This window comes from Mesoplodon mirus (assembly GCF_964341445.2).
Source record: "Mesoplodon mirus genome assembly, chromosome: 5".
NCBI lineage: Eukaryota > Metazoa > Chordata > Mammalia > Artiodactyla > Ziphiidae > Mesoplodon > Mesoplodon mirus.
Genome location: NC_138980.1, coordinates 141,613,212 through 141,634,500, shown reverse-complemented (window position 1 = coordinate 141,634,500; position 21,289 = coordinate 141,613,212). Strand labels below are relative to the sequence as shown.

General features: G+C 39.3%; 1 protein-coding gene across 2 annotated transcripts in view; it reads right to left on the bottom strand.

Moving 5' to 3' along the window:
- The window catches only part of PLPP1 (phospholipid phosphatase 1), a 113,702-nt gene that overhangs the window by 40,257 nt on the left and 52,156 nt on the right, over window positions 1-21,289 (bottom strand). Inside the window, exons 2-3 of one of the 2 annotated variants that reach the window (XM_082624151.1) lie at window positions 7,486-7,637; window positions 2,034-2,314 (exon numbers count right to left, since the gene is read on the bottom strand). In XM_082624151.1, coding sequence (XP_082480277.1) covers window positions 2,034-2,314; window positions 7,486-7,637 — 433 coding nt within the window. The remainder of the gene's footprint in view (window positions 1-2,033; window positions 2,315-7,485; window positions 7,638-21,289) is intronic. The other variant, XM_082624150.1, reaches the window with a different exon arrangement.

The window sequence follows — 21,289 nt, the reverse complement described above, 5'->3', positions numbered from 1 at the left end:
AGTATGAAGAGGAACAGAGAAAATCTTGAAGAACCTATAAAAGAAGTTACTCCAACTAATAACATTACATTAACAAGGTTATAGGATAAAAGGCCAAATAAAACCATATAAAAAAGCCAACTTTTTGTTTGTTTTCTTTCTAAACATAAGAACTAGAAATCAATTTAAAAATTTTTTAAAACCCTTTCGTAATAGCATCAAGAAATATTAAAAACTCAGTGATATATTTAACAAAATGTGTGCATGACATGGACACCAAAATCTAAAAACTATTGCTAAGAGAAACTAAAGAACATCAAATAAATGGAAAGATATACCATACTCATGGATTAGAGGACTTAATATCAAAATGGCAGTTCTTCACAAACTGATCAACAAATTAGAAGCAATCTCTATCAAAATAAGCTTTCTCTTCTCCAGCCAAGCCACTAATTATCCCTTCCAACCCAACTCCTCCACTGTACAATTCTGGAATTCCAATTCTATGGTTAAAATCCTCTGTATTTCCCTGTGTCTTCAAACTCTTCACTGAAACTTCACATCTAGTCATTAAATTAAAGAGCCTTTCCCTAGGACACTGCCTAGTCCTGTATTACTATCAAAGCAGAGAATGAGATATCTACATCCCACACCTTAAGAGTCCAGTGTTGGTCTTGATTATCTTCATCACTCCTCAAAGCCATTTCTGGACCATTCTTTCCCTCTTATAAAAAATGCTTGCTTACCTAAGCTCAAATCAACAATACCACCTTCCGCTATCTACTTCTCAACCAGTTAGCACTTAAGTCACTTTCCCCCCTTCATTAAAACTTTACACGCATATCAGTCCTCATATCATCACCTCAGAGCTTGCCATTCAACAGCCTGTCTATTCTTTGGCCTTGTTATCAACAGGGAGGTTCTATTCCATTGGCAACATTTGTTTAATGTAAGTCTTCCCTGCTAGATAGACTAAGCTCCATGAAGAGAGAAACCAGAGCTGTCTTGTTCACTGCTGAATGCCAAGCACACAGCATAATGCATACTCTTAAATAAGGTGTTTTTTCATCCCCACTAAATGCAAATACCGAGGGGTACTAGCAGGCCTCTGTGACTTACAAAAGAACAAGGACAATAAAGTGTCTGGAAATCATATATTAAAAAAAAATCAGAGGATGTTTTTCTGAGAGAAAGTATTTGTTGGATGAATAAATAAAGGAAAATGGTAACAGCTATCTTAAAATACAAGAAGGTCAAACCTATAGAAAAGGAAAGATTGACAATTCTGAGACTTGGGATGAGGAACTGGCTCTGCTACTAATTAGTGGCCTTATTCAATGTTACTGGCCCTTTGTCTGCTCATCTATAAATTAAAGGCATTAGACCTTCTGGGTTCCAAACATTCTCTTTCATTCATGTCTAACAGTGCTCCTGATGTAGAAAGTAGCCCAACAAGTATGTTATAAGAAAGCAACCTGAGGACCTAGAGCTATCAAAATATGAATGAAGTTACATTACAAAAAATATACTCTAAGCATACTAAGAGATCTAGCAGAGCTTCATACCTGGTTGGACTAGATCAGAAGTAAGCAAACTATAACCCACAGGGCAGCCACTGTTTATGTAATAAAGTTTCACTGGGACACAGCTACACCCATTTGTTCAAAGACTGTCTGTGACTGCTTTTTCCTGCTACAAAGGCAGAGTTGGATACTAGTCAACATATGGCCCACAAAGCCTAAAATATTTATTATCTGGCACCTTAAGAAAAAGTTTGCTGACCCTGGTCTGTATGATCTAAAAGGTTCATTTTATATTATTATACACTGAAGATGAAAAGAGTTGCATTAAAATGCTCTTAAATAGAGTATAGGGATAAAACAGGAAAAAAGAGTAAGTAGAGAAAATAGATCAAGCATGATCTCAGTTCATCTCCTGGTGATTACACTAGCTTCTCTCTCTCTGAGTTAGTGGATGGCTCATCTTCCAATCACTGAAACCTTCTATTCCAAGAATATACAAGATAAAACAAGCATTAAAAATTTAACACGCACCTGCCCTCCTTCACTTTTTGTGCATTCCCTCGACATATGAAGTTTTCAATGTAGCCATCACTGCAGTTGATTTTTGACCAGTCTGGGTCACAAACATCCAAGAAGTGAGGCCGTAGTCTGCCTATCGAATACTTGGCAATATCAGTCAGGGACTGACTAGCAGCTGCACCAAATAAAAATGTTCCAATGGCTTTGTAAATAGTGGCTATGTAGTTATTCCTGATAAAGGAATTCGAGTGCAAAAGGTTAAAGTAAACAGATAGGGTTTCTCCAACAATCATCTGAAAGAAAAAAACAGAAAAATAATGTTAAAGTAGCAACCAGGCACTTTAAACAAAGTAAAAAATAGAAAAGAAAATGGTAAATCACAATAAAATATTTGTTTTAAAAATACCTCCCCCTTTTTTCCTTTTCAAATGGAGAACAGGATATCTAATTCTAGACCACAAAAAAAGGTGTCAGATCAATTGATACTTTGCTTACAGAGCAATGGCAAAGCCAAAATAATTTCAAAGTCTACCTTGAAACAATAAAACCTTATTTCTTTACTTGTATTCAAATAAACTGAGCCTTAATGTAGACAATGATGTATCATGGAGGATAAAAACCATGGTTTTTCAAAGAATACAAACTTCCCAATTAGAATATCCCTTACATAAGTACTTTTATCTGACAGAGTCTGCCTTTGCATCAAACATTCCTTTGAATCAAAAATATTCATCATGTTAAAAAGGGTAAAACAGTCCCACAGAGAGGAAAAAGCCAATATAATAAAAGCAGGGATCAAACACAGAGGCCAAAGGGTACAGAGGGCAGAGATCAGCTGTCAAGGCCTCCCAGTCCTGCCTCTCCCGGAGACATTTAGGGCTGGCTTCCTTAACAAGTCTCATTAAAAGACCAAACACACACTTGATGCTCTCCTTCTCCAAGACAACATTTCAAGTGATTCCTTCCTCTTTAATTTTCACTGACTTTTGTAAAATGGGAGTCAGAGGCTTCCCAGATTCTATTAGAGTGTGTGTGTGAGCACGCACCAGTGTAATTAGTTTAAAGGCATAAAAAGGTTTTCAAATACTTCCCAAGTTCACAGGCCAATATCCTGAGAAATTTGAAAAAATACTGAATGGCAACATTACAAAAAATTACAATTGCTGATAAAATAAGCCACACTCTAGCTACCTGAGACCAAAATAAACACTTAAAAAATTCTGCTTGCTAATTTATGTTGCGGGTGGATATGAATCACAAAGTTTCACTGCTTCGCCTTAAATTCACATAAACAATTTTACAAAGCATTCAAACATTTCTATTAGTGACGACTAATTATCTTCAGGGTGAGCCTTACCACAGATGAAATAAATGGTTGCCTCCTGAAAGGGATTTCAAGAACCTGATATCAAATTTTTTTTCCTCATCTGGCTCAAAGCCTCCTAGAATTCCATAATTAGAATGTTATAACTCTGACAACTAGACTATGAACTCTACAAAAGCAAGAATGAATTTTTAGTTGAATAGAAAGCTAGTACCACCATACTGACCTAAAACAGAGCTGGTGGTCAGTAAATTTCAATTCAAGGTGCTGCCTCTTGGGTAAAAGGTAAACACCCTTAACTTAAACATATTAAACCCCATAGAAATATATTCCTCATTATAATCCTTAATGTGAATGACTTAATCAAACTTTTGCTGAGAACAGGCCTCACAGGAGAGGAAAACCACACGCACTTCTGGGGATACCATACCTCCCCAACTGTGCTTAGGGTTCTCCCCGGCGATTGCCCTAGAGGCCTTGAATTAAAGTATATTACAGTCTCCTCAGGCTGTTAAGGTGTTCCAGCAACTGCCTTGATAGATTAGCAGCAAGAAAGGATATCTCTAACGTTTTGTTATGAAGTTGATCTTTGATAATTTGAAATATGTACCAAATATATTAGTCAACCACAATTTGAGCAGTCAAAACTTCCACTTCTCAGCGGTCAGCTCTTCTTGTGTAAGCACTCAACTACTTTCCAAAAACAAGTACTGGTCTCTGTGAGTCTTCCTAGTCATAATGATCATTGTTTAGGACCACCCAAACCCTGGTTCCTGCCACTGATGACCGAAAATCAGTTCACTAGGAACATTCAGAGCACTGGGCACAGATTAAAAGTTGACCTACAGGGCTTCCCTGGTGGCACAGTGGTTGAGAGTCCGCCTGCCGATGCAGGGGACACGGGTTCATGCCCCGGTCCGGGAGGATCCCGCGTGCCGCGGAGCGGCTGCGCCCGTGAGCCATGGCCGCTGAGCCTGTGCTCCGCAACGGGAGAGGCCGCAATGGTGAGAGGCCCGTGTGCCACAAAAAAGGAAAAAAAAAAAAAAAAGTTTATCTACAGAAGTGGTACATGCTGAAACTTAACCCTTAATTCTGGGAAAGGGTGTGGGGGGCTCTAAAGCCAACAAATGCTAGGTCGACATACATCATTTTTTTATTATATAAAAAATAGACAATAGAGATGTTCTAAATTAATTCTTCTAACTTAAATGCAGGGATGTGTCTGTGCATTGCACTACACATGCAAGACATATTTTCATTTCATTTTAATACCTTATCTTGCCCTTTGAGCCATTTATACCAACTCAGCCTCTGGTGAAGTCCACGCTTAAATTAACTATGCCCTAATCTTAGAGCTGAGATTACTGGTCACGCATTATTTACTACTCCAAATAAAGACAGGATAAATTATTAAAGAACTAAAGATGATGTCTGGGGAGTAAAACAGAATACTTGGAAGATCAAAGCTAATAATTATCTAAATCAGCATGATTCAACCATTTAAAACCTATGTACCAGAGTATTTTCTCACCATCTTCTTTATATCTCCACCAACCAAGATAATTTTATACATCTCTACACTGTCACTACAGTTATGTGTCTTCCACTCAGGACCCACCTTCCCAAAGAACAGTCTAAAATCACTGGCGTACTTCCACTCCTTCCTAAATATCTCTGAATACCTCCATTCCCTTTATTCTACTGAATAGCTCTCCAAAAAAGTCAAAATGGTCTCATCAGATCAAACAGATTTTTATCAACCCAAATCTTAACTTCTCAGTAGTATAAGACATCACTGACTATTTTGTCCTTATTGAAATTCTCCCTTGGCTTCTGAGAAACTGTATTAATTCTGATTCTCTACCGGGCCCCCTCAATCACTCATATATGTGTGGGTCATTTGCAAGTCAAATCAAAGGCCTGGTATGAAATCCCAATCATAGTCCTGATTTTTTTTTTAAAGAAATAATTTACTTTCTAGAAATTAAATTAAACATATACAAGTCTAACCAAGTGCTGCCTGAAAGAAGCTGAGTTAATGAATAAACTGAAATTATTTTAAATTAGTACATAAAACCACTGCCCTAAGCAGTGTTTGTCTTTGTTGATACAGTTGATATGAAAAAAGTACTTTTACAGCACCTTTAAACAGTCTGCTCTTTGTTAAGAAAACTACACTCCACTTACTTGCTGTTTTATAAAGGTAACTTCCTCACAGGTGATGGTGAAATAATCAAAACTTCCAAGCTAATAAAATACAAATAACAAGTTTTTGCTAACTGAGTGTCTGTCAGGGTCTGTGCTACCTGTGCAGGCTACACGGCACCCTGTCCTGTTGCAGGCCTCTGGTGTGCAGCAGATTTCTGTAGTTTTGCTTATGCAGCATCCTTCTTACTGAGACACAAAGAAAAGTAGGACTGAAAGACAAGTACATTTGTAGCACTGCTTGAGTACTTGAATCCTGTCTGAAATCAGCTACTATTTGCAGAAGAGTCCTACTAAAATTTTTATATTTAAAGAGCTATTCTCTCAGAAACACATACTTTATTGTATTTATTTATTTATTTATTTCGGCTGCATCGGGTCTTCGCTGCTGTGTGCCAGCTTTCGCTAGCGTGGCGAGCGGGGGCTACTCTTCGTTGTGGTGCGTGGGCTTCTCATTGCAGTGGCTTCTCTTGTTGCAGAGCACGGGCTCTAGGCACGCGGGCTTCAGTAGTTGTGGCACTCGGGCTCAGTAGCTGTGGCTCGCGGGCTCTAGAGCGCAGGCTCAGTAGTTGTGGCGCACGGGCTTAGCTGCTCCGCAGCATGTGGGATCTTCTTGGAGCAGGGCTCGAACCCGTGTCGCCTGCACTGGCAGGTGGATTCTTAACCACTGCACCACTAGGGAAGTCCCAGAAACATATACTTTCAAAAGAAGACCCTGAGGCTCATACTCCCTCTTTAACGGAAGGATCATAGGCTTGGCTTTCTTTCTTTTAATACTAAAAACTCAGTGTAAAGATCTCTCTAGATTAAACAAACCACTGATTTCTTAAAACTTCACTATACTGTAGGAGAGTCACCAACATTACGGCAAAATCTCTCAAGTTTCATTCTAGCACCTAGGACGTGCCAGGGTCCATGGCAACAGTGAGGATACCAAGATGAACAAGGCACCACCTCTACCTTCAAGGAGCTCAGAGTCTTGCGAAACAAACATTTGTATAGCAGAGGTTTTCTTTTATTAATTATACACCACAAATTATGAGTTGATTAACTTTTAGTGCTAACAAGGAGCTGTGATCATTCTGCAATAAGACATTAAATTTCTAAATCAAGAAGATTTGTTTTGTTTTTTAATAAACTCCAGAACAGACAAGCTAGATATGCTATTATCTTTTTGGCCTGTCTCCTGGATGAGACCATATTTTCTGCCTGTAACATAAATCTTATTTCTAAAGTTACAAGTTATGGAGCTTAAAACTAATTAAAGTCATAGAATCCGAGTCAAGCGATTATAAAAATCATGTAGTCTAATCACTTGATATCTTCTCCCCAGAGCACATTCTCTAAGGATTCCCACCTGAAATCCTAGAAAACAATAATTACTACAGTGTTTTAGTACCAGTAAAAATTCTTTGTCGTGTTAACTTCTAATTATATATAGAATTCAGGCTCTTCTCTCCTATTTCTGCCGTTATCTAAAAATTCTTTAAAGTAAACTAAACATGGGTTAAATGAAGTCTTAACACCTGTTAAGATTTTTCTAGAACTCAGTAACTAGAAAGTCAGTTCATACGCACAGCCTCAACAAATTATAAAATAACATCCTAGGTAAAAAGTATGCTAGAAATACATTGATATAATAGTCATCTATTGCATTATTACTGAAACAATAGCAAATTGGAGCTCTAAAAAAAATCAAAGTGACTTAGAAAGGTTAGCATAAAACCTACACACGTTCAGTAAGGTTCTTCTGATTATACATTGTTGCTCTTTTGGCTCCACTTAAAATAGCTGAGATTATTTTGATCAAATAACATTAAAGGTTAAAAAAAACACATTGTTTTAGAAGGTTATACATTCAATCATTAATAGGTTAACACAAAACTAAGCCAATTGCCCGAAAGTGATAAACTTGGAAAAGTGGATTTAACTTACAACGATAATACTGAATGGAATGATTATTCCACCTAATAACGGATAAGGTATGGTGTCTTCTTTGTAAGGGTACTTGATGGACTCATCATTACAGAATAATCCTCGTTGGAAAGGGGTATGCCTTGAAGTAAGAATTGCAAAAGGCAATCCAGCTAGCAAAAGGAATAAATGAAAATATCATTAAAAAGGAATATCAAAACTAATTAATGGCGATAATTATCCCAGAGACCATGTTTAAAAATACATTTGCCACGAAAATAATAGAGCACATGGAAAAAGGAAATGCAGCAACGCATGCAACAGAAGTTAGAAAAATTATAGTTTAGGGTACAGATCTTTTTTCTACAGGAAACAATACCTCCAAATCCTCTATCAACGAATTTAACCAAGAGCAACTTCTTCCCTTTGTTTCTGCACAGATACACTAAACTGATTTTAGGGGAAAAAAATCTCTTCTCATGCTCTTGTTGTCATTTAATCATAGGGTTTTCAACACTATTTTCAAACCACTTTGTCAGCAGCTTTACTCCCAAAAGGTTGAAAACAGCATTTTGACATTCCCCATTTTATCTTGATATTACTGCCACATTTGGACAGGTCACAGTCAGTGGCTAAGCTATCAGAGTATCTAAATAAAGTTTATCCACTCATTTCTGTACTGCCTACAGCAAGTTTAGAGCTGCTATGAAAAGGAGTCTAAACTTAAACCAAGCTTCTTAGGAAAAGATGGACAACGGAGTCAAGCACAAAAGCACCTAAAAGAGTTCTCTCTTTTTTTCATCATCAATGTTTTCCCTAAAGATCATGTCTCACACTCATCTCATCTCAAAATGTCTAAACTTTTGTCTAAATGTGAACTTTAAGAATTCAGTCCTCCTTTACTTCATCACTGCACCCGGCATCCTGATTAATACTGACCAGGACTGCTTTCTAAGAGATAGAGTTTAGCAGAAACCCTCAACATGAGTTCTGCTTCAAGACTTTTCCAGGTATGGATGATTCTCTCCCTAAGTGACCCATTCTCTCAGCAGTAATACCATAACCACTAAGCTAACATACTCACTGTATATTCAGGTGTTCTTTCCATGAAGCTCCAAGTCTTGATGACCATTTACAGTTTCTCATCAACTCTGCTAAGCCCTAAAGGCTCAATGACAACCAAGCTTCTGCCACTCTGCCTGATGCATAGACTACAAGTATCAAATGTGTTCAATCTACAAGGGCCAAATGAAAAGGAGAAGCCCATTACTGGTTCTTTTTATTTATCTTCCTGTTTTTCATTTAGACTCTGAATACATAAACCAAAGTTTATTTTTTTGTGTTAACCAATTTGCCAAGCTGTTAAACCATTAGAAGTCTTTATGATGCAAGCAGTGGCCAAGATGGCAGAGAAGGAAGACCCTGAGCTCACCTCCTTCAACAGGCACAGCAAAATCATGATTATTTACAGAGCAACTATCCATAAGAGTGACCTGAAGATTAGCAGAAAAGATCTTCTATAGCTAAAGCTATAAAGAAGAAACCACAAGACAAGTAGAAAGGGTGAAGATGCAGTATCATCATCACCCATATTCCCAGCGTAGGCAACCCACAAATGGGAGAATAATTACAATTGCAGAGGTTCTCCCCAAGGAGCAAAAGGTCCTAGCTCCACATCAGGCTCCTCAACCCGGGGGTGTACACAAGTAATATGAACCTCCAGACTGTTTGGCTCTGAAAGCCAGTAGGGCTTACTTCTGGGAGAGCCAGAGGGCTGTGGGAAATAAAGACTCCACTCTTAAGAGAGAGCACACAAAATCTCATATGTTTCAAGACCCAGGGCAGAAGCAGTTATTTGAATGGAGCTTCGGTAGGACCCACTTGCTGATCTTGGAGAGACTCACAGGAGGCAGAAGGCAACTGAAACTCACTCTGGGAACAAGGACACTGGCAGCAGCCATTTTGGGAAGCTCATCCCACCACCAGGACACTGGTGCTGCTAAGTGCCACTTTAGAATCCTCCCTCTAGCCAGTCAATGGCAGACCAGGCCTGCCCACCAGACAGCACCAGCCCTGGGATGCCCCAAGCCAGGCAGCTAGGTGGGCAGGAACACAGACCTACCCACCAGCAGGTTGACTGCTGTAGAACCCCGAGCCCCCAGCCATCCCAGCACATGACACCACCCACCACAGGACCCAGGACCCAGCCCCACCTACAAGTGGGCCACCACCAGCACTGGGACCCCCAAGAACCACTCACATACACACACACACACAGCTAGTCATGTGACCCAGCCCCACACACCAGTGGGCCAGCACTAGCCCCAGTCCCGGCCTCACACACCAGGGGTCTGGCACCAGCCCCGAGATCTGATGGGCCCCAGCCCCACCCACCTGTGGCAGACACCATCCCCAGACCCCCCAAGGCCCTACAGCCACAAACTCTGTGCCCAGGCACTGCCCACAGAGGGCCAACACCAGCTCCAGAACTTTCAGACCCCACAGCCAAAGACCCCAGGACCTGGTTCTGCCCATCAGTGGGCCGGCACTAGCCCCAGGTCCTCCTGGGCCCTGACACTGCCCACCAGCAAGCCAACCCAAGCCCCAGGACCACCACAGCCCCCCACAGCAAGTTGCGTAAAGACCCGGCCCAGCCACTAGTAGTCTGGCACCACCCCGGACACCCAGGGCCCTGGCCCTGCCCAACAGCAGGCCAACACCAGCTGCAGGACACCTTGGGCCCCTTGGCCAGCCATGTCAGAATCCAGCCAACCACCTTCAGGCCATTACCAGGTTGGGTGGTGGATGGCCATGCAGCCAGCCAAGCCATGACCCAGCCCCACCCACCACCCAACCCCATCCACCAGCAGTTGGCAGCCTCCACACAAGGCAGGGCCTGGCAACCAACGGGATCGAGGGCCACCAACGCACACTGGTACACCCACAATTGTCAGCCAGCCACAAAAGAAGAACCCATGCAGCCCCTATAGAGGGCACCCATAGAACACAAAGCTCTGGTGACCAGAGAGGAGTACGCTGCTGGGCCACATAGAACATCTCCTACATAAAGCCACTTCTCCAAGATCAGGAAATGTAACCAACCTACCAAATACACAGAAATAAAAACAGTGAATTACGCAAAATGAGGAAACAGAGAAAAACATTCCAAGTAAAGAAACAAGATAAAACCCCAGAAGAAGAACTAAGTGAAGTGGAGATAAGCAACCTACCTGAAAAAGAGTTTAAGATAATGATCATAAAGATGGCCAAAGAACTTGTGAGAAGAATGGATGAACAGTTAGAAAATATAAAGAAGAATCAAACAGCACTGAAGAATGCAATAACTGAAATAAAAAATACTCTAGAAGGAATCAACAGAACATTATATGATACAAAGGAACTGGAAGGCAGAATTGTGTAAATCACTGAAACTGAACAGAAGAAGGAAAGAAAAAAAAAAGAATAAAAACAAATGAGGAGAGTTTAAGGGACTTCTGGGAAAACATCCAGGTCCAGGAAGCACAGAGAGTCTCAAACAGGATCAACTTAAAAGCAGCCTACCAAAAACATTATAATTAAAATGGCAATAATTAAAAATAAAGAAACAACATTGAAAGCAGCATGGTAAAAGCAACAAGTTACCTACAAGGGAACCCCCATAAAGCAACAAGTTACCTACAAGGGAACCCCCATAAAGCTATCAGCTAACTTCTCAGCAGAAACTCTGAAGGCCAGAAGGGAGTGACACAATGTATTTAAAGAGATGAAAAGTAAAAACCTACAACCAAGAATACTCTACCCCGCAAGGCTTTCACTCAGATGTGAAAGAGAGATCAAAGTTTTACAGACAAGCAAAAGCTAAGAGTTCAACACCAGTACAAGCTTGGACTACGTAACAAATTTTGGCACAGCCAGCCAGGATCCTTGCTACTCATGGCTAGCCAGCCTGATCGGGGAATTTTCGAGTAAGCCCCTAGCAGTTGCCAGGATCACTTGTCCTGAGGACCTTCCCTTCAAAATGGCCCAAAGCCAGAAACTAACACAACACTGAAAAGCAATTACACTCCAATAAAGATATTAAAAAAAAAAATTCCCCAAACCAGCACAGGCTGCCCCGGTGCTTCGCAGTCAGAAAAACGAATCAACATTTGGGAGCAGCTGAAAGGCTCCACGCAGTAGGGTTGTTTGGGCAGATAGTTACAAAGTTGGCTGTGCAGGTACAGTTTTGACCTCCGGTTTCTGGCTTTGAAAGTCTTCACAATGGACCACATTTTATATGCAACTATGGACCAGGCCACGTGGCTGACAGGGTCTTGGTGCTCCGGCCGGGTATGAGGCCTGAGCCTCTGAGGTGGGAGAGCTGAGATCAGGACATCGGTCTACCAGAGACCTCCCGGCCCCACGTAATATCAATCAGCAAGAGCTCTCCCAGAGATCTCCGTATCAACACTAAGAACCAGCTCCACTCAACGACAAGCAAGGTCCAGTGCTGGACACCCGATGCCAAACGACTACCAAGACAGGAACACAACCCCACCCATTAGCAGAGAGGCTGCCTAAAATCATAATAAGGTCACAGACGCCCCAAAACACACCACTGGACGTGGTCCTGCCCACCAGAAAGACAAGATCCAGCCTCATCCACCAGAACACAGGCACCAGGAAGCCTACACAACCCACTGAACCAGCCTTACCCACTGGAGGTAGACACCAAAAACAACAGGAACTACGAACCTGCAGCCTATGAAAACGAGACCCCAAACACAGTAAGTTAAGCAAAATGAGAAGACAGAGAAATATGCAGCAGATGAAGGAGCAAGGTAAAAACCCACCAGACCAAACAAATGAAGACGGAATAGGCAGTCTACCTGAAAAAGAATTCAGAGTAATGATAGTAAAGATGATCCAAAATCTTGGAAACAGAATGGAGAAAATACAAGAAACGTTTAACAAAGACCTAGAAGAACTAAAGAGCAAACAAACAATGATGAACAACACAATAAATGAAATTTAAAATTCTCTGGAAGGAATCAATAGCAGAATTACTGAGGCAGAAGAATGGATAAGTAACCTGAAAGATAAAATAGTGGAAATAACTACCACAGAGCAGAATAAAGAAAAAAGAATGAAAAGAATTGAGGACAGTCACAGACACCTCTGGGACAACATTAAACGCACCAACATTCGAATCACAGGGGTCCCAGAAGAAGAGAAAAACAAAGGGACTGAGAAAATATTTGAAGAGATTATAGTTGAAAACTTCCCTAATATGGGAAAGGAAATACTCAATCAGGTCCAGGAAGTGCAGAAAGTACCATACAGGATAAATCCAAGGAGAAACACATCAAGACACATATTAATCAAACTATCAAAAATTAAATACAAAGAAAAAATATTAAAAGCAGCAAGGGAAAAAGCAACAAATAACATACAAGGGAATCCCCATAAGGTTAACAGTGGATCTTTCAGCAGAAACTCTGCAAGCCAGTAGGGAGTGGCAGGACATATTTAAAGCGATGAAAGGGAAAAACCTACAATCAAGATTACTCTACCCAAATCTCATTCAGATTTGACGGAGAAATTAAAACCTTTACAGACAAGCAAAAGTTAAGAGAATTCAGCACCACCAAACCAGCTCTACAACAAATGCTAAAGGAACTTCTCCAGGCAGGAAACATAAGACAAAGAAAAGACCTACAATAGTAAACCCAAAACAATTAAGAAAATGGTAATAGGAACATACATATTGATAACTACCTTGAATGTAAATGGATTAAATGCTCCAACCAAAAAACAGACTGGCTGAATGGATACAAAAATAAGACCCATATATATGCTGTCTACAAGAGACCCACTTCAGGCCTAGGGACACATACAGACTGAAAGTGAGGGGATGGAAAAAGATATTCCATGAAAATGGAAATCAAGAGAAAGCTGGAGTAGCAATTCTCATATCAGACAAAAGAGACTTTAAAATAAAGACTATTACAAGAGACAAAGAAGGACACTATATAATGATTAAATGATCAATCCAAGAAGAAGAAATAACAATTGTAAATACTTATGCACCCAACATAGGAGGACCTCAATACATAAGGCAAATGCTAACAGCCATAAAAGGAGAAATTGACAGTAACACAATCATAGTAGGGGACTTTAACACCCCACTTTCACCAATGGACAGATCATCCAAAATGAAAATAAATAAGGAAACACAAGTTTTAACTGATACATTAAACAAGACGGACTTAATTGATATTTATAGGACATTCCATCCACAAACAACAGAATACACTTTCTTCTCAAGTGCTCATGGGACATTCTCCAGGATAGATCATATCTTGGGTCACAAATCAAGCCTTGGTAAGTTTAAGAAAATTGAAATCGTTATCAAGTATCCTTTCTGACCACAATGCTACTGAACTAGATATTAATCACAGGAAAATATCTGTTAAAAAATACAAACACATGGAGGCTAAACAGTACACTACTAACTAATCAAAAGATCACTGAAGAAATCAAAGAGGAAATCAAAAAATACCTAGAAACAAATGACAATGAAAACACAACAATCCAAAGCCTATGGGATGCAGCAAAAGCAGTTCTAAGAAGGAAGTTTATGGCAATACACTCCTACCTCAAGAAATAAGAAACATCTCAAATAAACAACCTAACCTTATACCCAAAGCAATTAGAGAAAGAAGAACAAAAGAAATCCAAAGTTAGCAGAAGGAAAAAAATCGTGAAAATCAGATCAGAAATAAATGAAATAGAAACAAAGAAAATGATAGCAAAGATCAATAAAACTAAAAGCTGGTTCTTTGAGAAAATAAACAAAATTGATAAACCTTAGCCAGACTCATGAAGAAAACGAGGGAGAAGACTCAAATCAACAGAATTAGAAATGAAAAAGAACGGGGGTATCGGCTCGGTGCTTTGTGGCCACCTGGAGGGGTGGGATGGGGAGGGTGGGAGGGAGGGAGACACAGGAGGGAGGGGATGTGGGAACAGATGTATATGTATGACTGATTCACTTTGTTGTAAAGCAGAGACTAATAAAAAAAAAGAAAAAAAAAAGAAAAAGGAGAAGTAACAATTGACACTGCAGAAATACAAAGGATCATGAGAGATTACTACAAGAAACTCTATGCCAATAAAATGGATAACCTGGAAGAAATGGACAAATTCTTACAAAAGCACAATCTTCCCAGACTGAACCAGGAAAAAATAGAAAATATAAACAAACCAGTCACAAGTAATGAAATTGAAACTGTGATTAAAAATCTTCCAACAAACAAAAGTCCAGGACCAGACGGATTCACAGGAGAATTCTATCAAACATTTAAAGAGCTAACACCTATCCTTCCAAAACTCTTCCAAAATATAGCAGAGGGAGGAACACTCCCAAACTCATTCCACAAGGCCACCAACACCCTGATACCAAAACCAGACAAAGATGTCACAAAAAAAGAAAACTACAGGCCAATATCACTGATGAACATAAATGCAAAAATCCTCAACAAAATACTAGCAAACAGAGTCCAACAGCACATTAAAAGGATCATACACCATGACCAAGTGGGGTTTACCACAGGAATGCAAGGATTCTTTAAGATATGCAAATAAATCAATGTGATAAACCATATTAACAAATTGAAGGATAAAAACCATATGATAATCTCAATAGATGCTGAAGAAGCTTTCGACAAAATTCAACACCTATTTATGATAAAAACTCTCCAAAAGTAAGCACAGAGGGAACCTACCTCAACATAATAAAGGTCATATATGACAAACCCACAGCCAACATCGTTCTCAGTGGTGAAAAACTGAAACCATTTCCACTAAGATCAGGAACAAGACAAGGTTGCCCACTCTCACCACTATTAGTCAACATAGTTTTGGAAGTTTTAGCCACAGCATTCAGAGAAGAGAAAGAAATAAAAGGAACCCAAATAGGAAAAGAAGAAGAAAACCTGTCACTGTTTGCAGATGACATGATATTATATACAGAGAATCCAAAAGATGCTACCAGAAAACTACTAGAGCTAATCAATTAATTTGGTACAGTAGCAGGATACAAAATTAATGCACAGAAATCTCTTGCATTCCTATTCACTAAGGATGAAAAATCTGAAAGAGAAATTAAGGAAACACTCCCATTTACCACTGCAACAAAAAGAAGAAAATAACTAGGAATAAACCTACCTAAGGAGACAAAAGACCTATATGCAGAAAACTGTAAGACACTGATGAAAGAAAGTAAAGATAATACAAACAGATGGAGAGATATACTATGTTCTTGGATTGGAAGAATCAACATTGTGAAGATGACTACCCAAAGCAATCTACAAATTCAATGCAATCCCTATCAAACTACCAATGGCATTTTTCACAGAACTAGAACGAAAAATTTCACAATTTGTATGGAAACACAAAAGACCCCGAATAGCCAAAGCAATCTTGAGAAAGAAAAACAGAGCTGGAGGAATCAGGCTCCCTGACTTCAGATTATACTACAAAGCTACAGTAATCAAGACAGTATGGTACTGACACAAAAAAGAAATACAGATCAATGGAACAGGACAGAAAGCCTAGAGGTAAACCCACACACATATGGTCACCTTATCTTTGATCAAGGAGGCAAGAATATACAATGGAGAAAAGACAGCCTCTTCAATAAGTGGCGATGGGAAAACTGGACAGCTACATGTAAAAGAATGAAATTAGAACACTCCATAAGACCATACACAGAAATAAACTCAAAATGGATTAAAGACCTAAATGTAAGGCCAGACATTATAAAACTCTTAGAGGAAAACATAGGCAGAACACTCTATGACATAAATCACAGCAAGATCCTTTTTGACCCACTTCCTAGAGAAATGGAAATAAAAACAAAAATAAACAAATGGGACTTAATGAAAGTTAGAAGGTGTTACACAGCAAAGGAAAGCATAAACAAGATGAAAAGACAACCTTCAGAATGGGAGAAAATATTTGCAAATGAAGCAACTGACAAAGGATTAATCTCCAAAATATACAAGCAGCTCATGCAGCTCAATATCAAAAAAACAAACAACTCAATCCAACAATGGGCAGAAGACCTAAATAAACAGATTGCCAACAAACACATGAAAGGATGCTCAACGTCACTAATCATTAGAGAAATGCAAATCAAATCTACAATGAAGTATCACCTCATACCAGTCAGAATGGCCATCATCAAAAATCTACAAAGAATAAATGCTGGAGAGGGTGTGGAAAAAAGGGAACTCTCTTGAACTGTTGGTGGGAATGTCAATTGATACAGACACTATGGAGAACAGTATGGAGGTTCCTTAAAAAACTAAAAATAGAACCACCATATGACCCAGTAATCCCACTACTGGGCAAATACCCTGAGAAAAGCATAATTCAAAAAGACTCATGAACCACAATGGTCACTGCAGCACTATTTAGAATACCCAGGACACGGAAGCAACCTAAGTGTTCACTGACAGATGAATGGATAAAGAAAATGTCGCACATATATACTATGGCGTATTACTCAGCCATAAAAAGAAATGAAATTGAGTTATTTGTAGTAAGGTGGATGGACCTAGAGACTGTCATACAGAGTGAAGTAAGTCAGAAAGAGAAGAACAAATACCATATGCTAACACATATATATGGAATCTACAAAAAAAAAAAAAAGGTGCTGAAGAACCTAGGGGCTGGACAGGAATAAAGACACAGACGCAGAGAATGGACTTGAGGACCCAGGGAGGGGGAAGGGTACGCTGGGACGAAGTGAGAGAGTGGCACGGACATATATACACTACCAAACGTAAAATACATAGCTAGTGGGAAGCAGCTGCATAGCACAGGGAGATCAGCTCGGTGCTTTGTGACCACCTAGAGGGGTGGGATAGGGAGGGTGGCAGGGAGACGCAAGAGGGAGGGGATATGGTGATATATGTATACGTATAGCTGATTCACTTTGTTATACTGCAGAAACTAACACAACACTGTAAAGCAATTATATTCCAAGAAAGATGTTAAAAAAAAAAACAACAGAAGAGTTCAACACCAGGAAACCAGCTTTACAAGAAATGTTAAAGGGACTTCTCTAAGTGGAAAAGAAAAAGCCATAATTATAAATATGAAAACTATGAAAGGAAAAATCTCATTGGTAAAGGCAAATATATAATAAAGGTAGTAGATCAACCACGTATAAAGGTAGTAGGAAGGTTAAAAGACAAAAGTAGTAAAGTCATCTATATCCAAAATAAGCAAAGCAATACACAAAACAAAAGGATGTAAAATATGACATCACAAACAGTAAACGGGGGTTGGGGGAGGGAGGAGTAAAAATGAAGGGTGGTTAAAAAGCATTCAAACTTAACAGATCAGCAACCTGAAATAATCATATATATATATATAGAGAGAGAGACAGAGAGCCAGCCACATGGTAACCACAAACCAAAAATCTATAATAGATACACTGACAAAAGAGAAAACAGCCCAAATATAACATTACAGATAGTCATCAAATCACAAGGAAAGAAAGCAAAAGAAGAAACAGAAAAGAACCACAAAAACAACCCCTAAACAATTAACAGAATGGCAATAAGTACACACATATCAATAATTACTTTAAATATAAATGCTCCAATCAAAAGACAGACCGCTGAATGCATTCAAAAAGAACTATATATGTGCTGCGTGTAAGAGACACACTTTAGATCTAAAGACACACAGAGACTAAAAATGAAAAGACAGCCTCTTCAATACATGGTGTTGGGAAAACTGGATAGCTACACTGAGAAGAATCAAACTGGACTGCTCTCTCACACTGTGAACAAAAATAATCAAAATGGATTAAAGACTTAAGTGTCAGACCTGAAACCATAAAACTTCTAGAAGAAAACATAGGCAGTAACTTCTTTGACAGCAGTCTTAGCAATATTTTTTTGAAGATATGTCTCCTCAAGCAAGGGAGACAAAAGCAAAAATAAACAAATGGGACTACATCAAACGGAAAAGCTTTTGCACAACAAAGGTTAACTATCAACAAAACAAAAAGGCCAACTACTGAATGGGAGAAGATATTTGCAAATGATATATCTGATAAGGGGTTAATATACAAAATATACAATTCAACATCAAAAAAACAAACAACCTGATTTTTAAATGGTCAGAGGATCTGAATAGACATTTTTCCAAAGACGTACAGATGGCCAACAGATGCATGAAAAGACAGTCAACATCACTAATCATCCGGGAAACGCAAATCAAAACCACAATAAGATGTCACCTCACACATGTCATAATGGCTATTATCCAAAAGAAAACAAATAACAAGTGTTGGTAAGGATGTGAAAAAAGGGGAACCCTCATGCACTGTTGGTTGGAATGTAAATTGGTGCAGCCACTATGGAAAACCATATGGAAGTTCCTCAAAAAACTAAAAATAGAACTACCATATGACCCAGCAATACCACCCCTGGGTATTTATCTGAAGAAAACAAGAACGCTAGTTAGAAAGGATATATACACCCCATGTTCACTGCAGCATCATTTACAATAGCCAAGGTATGGAAGCAACCTAAGTGCCCATCAAAAGATGAATGGATAAAAGAGAGGTGCTGTATATATACAATGGAATATTACCCAGCCATAAAAAAGAATGAAATCTTGCCATAAGCAACAACATGGATGGACCTAGAGGGAATTATGCTAAGTGAAGTAAGTCAAACAGAGAAAGACATATGATCTCATATGCGGAACCTAAAAAACAAAACAAGTGAACAAACATAACCAAAGTCATAGATACAAAGAACAAACAGGTGGCTGACAGAAGCGAAGGGCTTGGGGCAAGGAGAGAAACAGGTGAAGGAGATTACAAGGTACAAACTTTCAGTTACAAAATATATGAAATGTACAGTGTGGGGAATACAGTTAATAATTATGTTCTATCTTTGTATGGTAATGGATGACAACTAGATTTATCATGGTGATCATTTTGAAATGTACAGAAATATCAAATCACTATGTTGTATACCAGAAACTAACATAATGTTATAGGTCAATTATAATTCAAAAACAAACTAACAAACAAACCCACAAAGAAAAAGATCAGATTTGTAGCTATCAGAGGCATTGGTTGGGGGAAGGGGAATTAGATGAAGGTAGTCAAAAAGCAGAAACTTCCATTTATAAGATAAATAAGTGTGGCCACCTAGAGGGGTGGGCTAGCGAGGGTGGGAGGGAGACACAAGAGGGAGGGCATATGGGGATATATGTATACGTATAGCTGATTCACTTTGTTATACAGCAGAAACTAACACACCACTGCAAAGCAATTATGCTCCAGTAAAGATGTTTAAAAAATAATTAATTAATTAACTAACTAACTAAATAGATAGCTAGTGGGAAGCAGCTGCATAGAACAGGGAGGGAGCTCAGCTCTGTGCTTTGTGACCACCTAGAGGGGTGGGATAGGGAAGGTGGGAGGGAGATGCAAGAGGGAGGGGATATGGGGATATATGTATGCATATAGGTGATTCACTTTGTTATACAGCAGAAACTAACACACCATTGTAAAGCAAGTATACTCCAATAAAGATATTTTTAAAAAAAGATAAGTACTAGTGATGTAATGTGCAACATGATAAAGATCATTAACACTGCTGTATGTTATAAATTGTTAACAGAGTTCATCCTAAAAGTTCTCATCACAAGGGAAAAAATTTTTTTCTATTTCTTGAATGTTGTGTCTGTACGAGATGATGGACGTTCACTAAACCTACTGTGGTAATCATTAAAAAAATAAAATAAATGAAAAAAGCAAAGAGTAGCATTCTTAATCTTTCAAGAGGAATGAATAAGTTAGTCAGCTACAATGTTAGTATCTAGATACAAGGAGATAAATTTCAAGTTTCCAGTAATATTTTAAAACATTCGAGCACAGGGCTTCCCAGACGGCGCAGTGGTTAAGAATCCACCTGCCAATGAAGGGAACACGGGTTCGAGCCCTGGTCCAGGAAGATCCCACATGTCGCGGAGCAACTAATCCCGTGTGCCACAACTACAGCACCTGAGCTCTAGAGCCCACAAGCCACAACTACTGAGCCCATGCACCACAGCTACTGAAGCCCGCGCACCTAGAGCCCATGGTCCACAACGAGAAGCCACCGCAATGAGAAGTCAGCGCACCACAACAAAGAGTAGCCCCTGCTCGCCACAAAGCCCACGTGCAGCAACGAAGACCCAACGCGGCCAAAAATAAAAATAAAATAAATTTATTAAAAAAAGATTAAAATAAAACATTTGAGCACAAACATTTTCACCTCAAACAACAATAAATAAATATCTAGCCAACAAAATATTTATTAAAGAACAGGTTTATAATGTGGCTAGAACCTGAGAATTTCAGAGAATGGAAAACGGTGCTATAGGAAAGATATCTCTTACCAATAAAATAAAACAAGATAAATAAATCTAATAACTCTTAGCCTGCAGGTTCATGTTAAAAGTAAAGTATTGGGCTTCCCTGGTGGCGCAGTGGTTGAGTCCGCCTGCCAACGCAGGGGACACGGGTTCGTGCCCCGGTCCAGGAAGATCCCACATGCCGCGGAGCGGCTGGGCCCGTGAGCCATGGCCGCTGAGCCTGCGCGTCCAGAGCCTGTGCTCCGCAACGGGAGAGGCCACAACAGTGAGAGGCCCGCGTACCGTAAAAAAAAAAAAAAAAAAAAAAGTAAAGTATTGCCTTAGCTAATTTTATTACATTAGGTGGGAAGGAGAAGAGAAAGGGAAGTAAATGAAAGAGAAAATCCTTACA